Raw genomic sequence first — 7,408 nt, forward strand, 5'->3', positions numbered from 1 at the left:
TTATAGCTTTACGTCAGTTAAATACAGTCATTTATATTATTAATAGCTTTACGTCAATAAAATACAATTATTTATATTATTATAACTTTCAGTCATTATAGCTTTCATGTTTATATTTATTCCGCAATTCTTAATCTTTATATATTTGTATCTCATCTCTTTAATTTATATATCTGTCACACATTAATTGGTATCCGAGCCTTTATTCGTGTGAGAAGATTCTATAATTTCAACATAATCTCTCTCTGCAACCAACAACCATTATCATCATGGAGTCTATATTGTTATATATCAAAAATCCTAAATTTAGCTGATGGTTTCCTTAAACATCAGTGTACCATACATTTATAAGTTAAAATGACTATTAAGTGAAAGAAAATAATTTTAAACTCAAATGTTCTTAGTATAGGGAACTTCTTCCATCTGTTTTCCTTTTACCCATTCGATGGCTGAAAACAAAAACTCAACATATAGAATAAAGTCACAAACAACAAACATTATGCCAAAATTACTAACTTTAGCACAATCCATCTATGAACTTTAGCATACATAATGTTAGAGTATGTTTTATAATCAAACAAGCAACATAAAAAAGAACTAATGGTATTAATTGTTCTTAAAATCCACCACTTAAATTGTTTATTTTTTGGATTAATTGACCTGTATGAATGAAAGTACACAACAATTTTACCCTTCTATCTAAAAGTGATGCTTAATGACATTGATCAACTAATCTTGCATCAAATAAGAGGATAGATGAGTTTCATGTAAAGAGAACAAACAATCATATTAACAATTGATAGAAATATTTAAAGAAAACAAACAATCAAAATAAGTTCTCAAATCAAACCTTCAGGATGGTTTTTGCAATTTAGAAGCTCACATTCACAACATTATATGAATACAAAAACATCAATTTTTTTAATCAAATTAAATCACCAAAAGGAGAAGAAAAGAAGAAACTTACTGTATGATTCCACTTTACTCGTATAAATAAAAAACATAAAGAAAAACATATCTTACCATTCATATTGTCTCTTGGATTGATGATTTCCCCCTTTCATGCATGTAAACACAAACACACACATAGTTAAAAATACACACATAGAGTAAGAGAGAGGAAGCGAGAGAGAGGGCCAATATTCTTTCTTGGGAAAAAATTGTGCATGGTGGTGAATCTAACGACAAAGTGGTGGATTAAGGTTTAATTACAACTTTCTTGGTTCCCACACCCTAACATAGCTCACAATTCCAACCTATTAATTTTTCATAAAGAAGTTAAAACCTCCACTTATATATTAGAGTAAATTACACGAATGGTCCCTATGGTTTGGGGTAATTTGTATGTTTGGTCCTTAACTTATTTTTTTAACTCGGAAAGTCCCTACTGTTTGTTTTTGTTACGCACTTCGTCCATGTCTTACCTAAAAAGACTATTATTTAAATAGAGAAAAATGGTGGGTAGGTAAGGTAAGGTAAGAGGAGTGGCATTGGGGTGTGTTTATTTAAATAAATTAAAAATTGAGGGCAACATAGTCTTTTTAGGTAAGATAGGACCAAATGTGTAACCATAGGACCAAACATGCAAATCACCCTAAACCATAGGGACCTTTCGTGTAGTTTACTCTAGACATTATGTTGGTTTAAAAAAAACATGCTTCATGCGGTGATGCGATGCGATGCGATGATATATTAGCAACATACATGTGGGGCGATGCGACCTACATGTTGCCAGGCAATGTGTGCGGATCAAAGGGAAACCAATGCATTATGCTTTGGTGCAGCATGGTCTGGCCCAAGTATTTTAATGATATTTATATAATCAAAAAAGCTCATGCAATTGTTAATTAAGTATGGTCGGCCCTACTTCTTACCTAGATATCTGCGTACAACTACTAGAATACAAAGAGGCACACACGACATACTGGTCGCAAAACAATCTTTTTCTCCTCTCTTTTTATCTATTCGTCTTCCACTCTTCCTATTCCCACATCTTTTGTGATATTCATTTAGTTAACCTTCTATTCTCTATTATTACATTCTGGGTTTTTGCATTTTGGTTAACTGATTACCATTAGAATTGGTTTAATGACTGTTACATTTGGTTTCATTTTATATCTTTATGGTTTTTAGTATATCGGTAAACATATATTGGTAATTACTACTTGTGCGCCACACTCCCGTGTTGCCACCGCATTCACATCGTGCATCACACATCGGCCTCCAGGACCCTAATCGCAGTAGTGTGCATTGCACATTTTAAAACCAAGGACTTTATATCAAATATTTAGGGTGTGTAATATAAAATTAGAAAAACACCAAATTACCATTCTTCCATAATTTCTCCCCCTTTTCTTGAACCTTCATCTTCAATCAACCGTTGTGTAAAGGAACTAAAGATTTGGAGTATAGATCAAAGATACAAATTAAGGAAAATATTAGTACCTTTCGTATGATCAAATAGAAAAATGATTGAGGAAATATCATGTTCCCCCTGCAAAAAGTATTCATAGTTTCCATGATCAAACTTTTGATTCAATGTATCTTTCAAAGATTCATATAAATATCTACATAATCATCGATGAGATAAATGTTAATTAAGCGGTTCATCGTGAAAGAGTTGAGCCTCAATCTAGTCATTGAAGATAATTAAGTTAACACATAAGTTTAACAACAAAGAACAGCATCCAAAGAAAAAATCCTATGTACAAAAGAGATAATGCTAAATCAATGGTTTAGGTTACCAACAGAGAAGGAGAAAAACTCACTAGAATAATATAACTATGCCGAGAGTTGTTATAAATTCTCAAAAACAACAATATGAGAATGAATTACAAAAGAAAATAAGGAGATTTCGTATAGATTTCACAAATCAAGTGACAAACAAAATGATTCTACTCTGATCAAACTTAATTGACCGCTTCCATAAAAATACGACCATGTATAGTGGATTTCATGTAGACTTGAAAATTAGGGTTTAAGAAGAGACACTTCCCATAGAAAAACTTGAGGAGGTTAAGGTTTAACCAATAGAGAGGGTGAGGAATATGAATTGAAAGTTGGAATCATACCTGATGTCGTGATGCAAAGAGATGGTCTGTGACTTTAGTTTTGATGGTCTGTCTCTGATGATGCTATGATGAAGTTGTGAAGTGCGATCGATTAACATAGAATAAAGGATAAAACATTAAAGGGGAACATCATACTATTTCATATATATATATATATATATATATATATATATATATATATATATATATATATATATATATATATATATATATATATATATATATATATATAAAAGCGCCCATTCATTTTGGAAAGGGAAATAAGAAATCGGAATTCAAATTTTTTATTAGTGGAACAAGCACAAAAACTAATCGGTAAAACATACTGTAAAACTTTAGCGGCATATAAAAAAGTATATGACATAAAATAAAGAGTTATTTAGTAGCATTTAAATTTTTTATGCCACTAATAACACTATTGTTAGTTACATAAATTATTAAGTGCCATCAAATATATTAATTGTATAGTGTCATATAAAATATGTCACTAAACACATATTATATTGGCATAAAAATAATGTCATTAAAAACGTGTTCGACTAAATGTCATTTTGTTTGTAGTGACATCTATTGTCATAAGAACACATTTTTCTACATATGTTGTCATAGGAACATCTTTATCCACATCTATTGTCATTAGGGTACCTTGGTCCATTTGGTTTGTCATTTGATCACCTTGATGCATTTATGCTATATTATGCAGGCGTCCATCTTCTTCCTCATTTCAACATTAATTACCTGACTTTCTTAGATAACATTTGACATTATATATGCTACAATACACTTATCATATGTTATGGCTTCACCAACAGCAATTATTTATGATTGTGTCACTTAAAGTCCCTCACATACAAGTTCGTTAAAATCTAGTTTCCTATTACAAGAACCCGATTCTCTTTTAGTTGATTTTCTTTTCCTAAACTCTGGTGAAACAATTTCAGGTTCTAACTTCTCAATCATAACCTTAGATGGAGACTTCAAATATGTAAAAGCACTTTTCTCCCCAGTTTCAGTATACACACTGATTTGTCTTAGGGACATATACGACCATTTTTGGAACATCTTGGTCATTCCCTAAAGGCATTAAGCCATAATCTAATGGGACACCATGGATACAGTAATGGTAGTACAATGTCTACTGATTTTGGTATCCTAACTCTGTAACCATGATATTAAGGTCGTATACTGAAAAAAGGTTTGTATCAATAAAGTAACATATGAGAAAATGTCATCTACATATTTCCTACCTGGGGACTTGGTGAGCAATCAACTGTAATGTATCTTAAACATGAAGTAATTGGGAAATCCTACCACAATCACAAATAAGAACGGGTAAACACATTGTGAGTCTTTGATCAACACATTATGAGGAAAAAAATAGTTTTTTTTTATGTAAAAGTGTATTGTATTCAACTTCTAAGTAAATCTTTTTTTTTCTTTTTTTGCTATTTTTATGGATATTCCAAACATAGATGACCATTTCCCTTTGTTTGGTTGAAACCCTAAGAAGCTTGAAGTTGTTATGTTAATCGGATTGGGAGGACGAAGGAAGAAGTGGGTCTCTTGGGAGAGGGATGATGTTGATAGGATAGAGAAAAAGAATATAATATGTGTGACAAAATGATCAACAACATTAAATGAGGGGAACTTAAGTGAAATAACAACGGGTTTTGCACGTGAGGACAGTTAATGGCTCTAATTTGACGGAGTCATCCAAAAAAATCATTCATTAAAAAATTTCAAACCATAAGGATCACAAAATAATAATAATAATAAAAATAATAATAATAATAATAATAATAATAATAATAATAATAATAATAATAACTAAGCTTGATTTTTTTGAAAACTAGAGACCATTTATGAATTTATGAAGATTTTCAATTTTTAAATGGAACTTACCCCATGGAACATTTGAACTGAAAGCACGTTAACGTTATAACACAGAACATACTTTGGAGTTTGGATTATAAACCATTGGTTAAAAATATAATTATCAATTTGTAGCTTTGTAGCTTTAAGTCAAAAAGAACGTAGAATATAATACTCCGAGCAACAGAAAACACAAGAAAAACACTCCATGACCGTTTATTTTCCATTTAATTTTGGCTTCAAAATCTAATATTTCCACATTTGTTCAAAGGGTTCCCCAACAAATCTCCTGAAAATTTTCACAAGAATATACAGTCGATTTCTTTTTTAGGGTTTGGGCGTTCACTCGGCAATCGAACTCTGCTCCATTCGTACACCAGAGGTAAAGTTGCCTTGATCATCTTTTTTTCCTTTTTCTCGATAATTCTAGAGTAATTTTTAGGATTCCGCTATGATTGTTTTGATTTTGATCAGTATACTGTAGTACTTTTAGGGTTTTTGTTTGTGAGCAATTGCAGTGTAGGAGTATTCCTTATAGAACATGAACGATGTATTGTAGTTTGATTTGAGTTTACAGCCATTGATGAAGTAACCCAAAAACAATTTGATGATCATCTGGTAATATTCTTTTTCGATTTCGTTATATTGTGTGTGTAAGATCGTGTTGTTCTTGCGTCTCTTTTCTCATGATTCTTGATTGGAAGCTTATAATGGCAAACTTTGCTACCAATAATCGATCCTATACAATGCATCTAATTCGTTTTCCTGAAATTTTGTAGGAAAATCCAGCTTGAAAAGTGATTGATTACAATGAACTATGGATTCAGCTTCAAGAACACTCGCCTAAAATCATCAACAGCTATGCAAACATTTCGTTTTGCATTGTTTATGGCCTTCGGCATTTGGTTATTATACCAGATCAATCAATCATCCACAAAGAAGAGTGTCGCTAGTGAGATCTTCTCAATCCATCTCAACAACCAGCGAATTTCCAGCATATTGGGACGAAAAGGGCGAGTCACACCATTGAAGTCGACTCACCGAGTCAGCTCAGAAGTGATCCTATATGATACAACGAATAATCCTGGTGAACTCAATGATAGTGTCCAAGAACAGGAATCGATAGCAACAGAAGTGCTGACTAAGAAGTCAAACGATCATGAACTTATAGAGCCTGAAGATGTTTATAGATTTCTTGATGAAAATGGAATTCCTGAGGCTGATCGTGAAAAGTTGGTTGGGAATGAGTCGACTCGGTCGGGTAATGAAAGTTGAAACCCATGTATGAGCTCAAAACATTATTTTCAGCCTTTTCCTATTAGTTAGAAAGTATATATATATACAAAATATTCTTACTTGTATATGTATCAGAATAAAGATGTCTATTAAGATCTCCATTTATATCAAAATTACACTCAAGATTAGTATTTGTGGAATTAAATGAGTTTACAAGACTCTGTTATAACATCAAATAATCATGTATGTCCAAAACTATGATATTTTCAATTTCTATATTGTCCCAACACATGCAATATTTTCTTTTTTTGAAAATTTTGTTTTCCAACTCCATAAATGTCATTTATTGATCATTACAACATACTTGTAAAGATTGATTGTGATATACATTCTTGATACTTGATCAATAGATAAAAACTTTTGTTAAATATTTGAGGAAAGTTATTACATTAGTTATTTTTTATTTGTTTAAAAGTTGAAGACCAATAATCCATACCTAAAATTGGATCCATGGAATCAACCATGTAACTATTGAGTTATAGGGTGGACATGTGTATACATGTTACTCAAAATCGTTTAATGATGGTTAGTGGTGTTTAAGATAAATATTATAAACTACTAAACTAGCTTATAACCTATGGGAACCATGATAACAAAATTAATTAAATTTCTGTTATAAAACTCAAAATTATTAATTAATTCATTTAAATAAATTATTAATTAAGAGATATTTTTTAGTTATATAAAATTATTGTCGTTGATTTAAATAAATACGTGAAACTATATCATCTTATAATTTATATTAATGTAATTTTATTTTTATTCTAATGTTATTAATTTAATTAATTAGAGTGAGAAATTTAAATTTTAAAATTCAAAATGGAAAATCAATAGGTGTACAAATGATATGACATTACTGAGGAGGCCTAATAGAATGATACATAGCAAAAAAAAAACTACTCTTTTATCAGTATAGGAAGATTAGAAATACCAAGTATCACGGTGAAAAAAATTTGATGTTATTTAGATGTTTTTATTACATTTTTTTAATTTTAATAATCTAGTCAGGCATAGCTTATTGTTTGCTATAAAATAGTCTAAAACTTTGTTATTCATCAAATTAACAACAAATTTCATAGTGTTGTGTGGTCACTTTGATATTTGTAGGGCAGTTACAAAAATCATGAGCATGATCGACATGAAGTTTTTGAGAGTTTTTTAAGAAAAAA

The 7,408-nt window shown here is 30.6% G+C and overlaps 1 protein-coding gene and 1 long non-coding RNA gene across 4 annotated transcripts; one reads left to right on the forward strand and one right to left on the reverse strand.

Annotated features, from left to right (window-relative positions):
* Window positions 1-246: 246 nt before the first annotated feature.
* Window positions 247-3,201, reverse strand: LOC122194500 (uncharacterized). Of its 3 annotated transcripts, XM_042895426.1 has the most exons (5): window positions 3,072-3,201; window positions 2,446-2,494; window positions 2,328-2,367; window positions 1,024-1,057; window positions 247-449 (listed from the first exon to the last, which is right to left on the reverse strand). In XM_042895426.1, exons 1-5 carry the CDS (start codon window positions 3,167-3,169, stop codon window positions 401-403), a joined length of 270 nt encoding a protein of 89 aa, XP_042751360.1. In that variant the 5' UTR covers window positions 3,170-3,201; the 3' UTR covers window positions 247-400. The 3 variants fall into 3 exon arrangements, 1 of the variants encoding a protein (XP_042751360.1); XR_008232646.1 differs by having other exon boundaries at window positions 247-2,231; XR_008232645.1 differs by having other exon boundaries at window positions 247-2,231; window positions 2,328-2,494.
* A 1,891-nt stretch (window positions 3,202-5,092) lies between these two features.
* Window positions 5,093-6,367, forward strand: LOC111888047 (uncharacterized). The gene is made up of 2 exons (XR_002849018.3): window positions 5,093-5,325; window positions 5,723-6,367. It is a non-coding gene; the product is annotated as an uncharacterized LOC111888047 (long non-coding RNA).
* The last annotated feature ends 1,041 nt before the right edge of the window (window positions 6,368-7,408 follow it).

This window comes from Lactuca sativa, chromosome 5 (assembly GCF_002870075.4).
Source record: "Lactuca sativa cultivar Salinas chromosome 5, Lsat_Salinas_v11, whole genome shotgun sequence".
NCBI lineage: Eukaryota > Viridiplantae > Streptophyta > Magnoliopsida > Asterales > Asteraceae > Lactuca > Lactuca sativa.

What these genes read in the sequence shown, in the direction of transcription:
- LOC122194500 (XM_042895426.1), bottom strand. Translation starts at nt 3,169, where the DNA reads ATGTTAATCGATCGCACTTCACAACTTCATCATAGCATCATCAGAGAC. An exon ending in TCTTTGCATCACGACATCAG is followed by an intron (nt 2,495 to 3,071) that starts GTATGATTCCAA and finishes TACTTTTTGCAG; the next exon opens with GGGGAACATGATATTTCCTC. An exon ending in TCTATTTGATCATACGAAAG is followed by an intron (nt 2,368 to 2,445) that starts GTACTAATATTT and finishes GGTTGATTGAAG; the next exon opens with ATGAAGGTTCAAGAAAAGGG.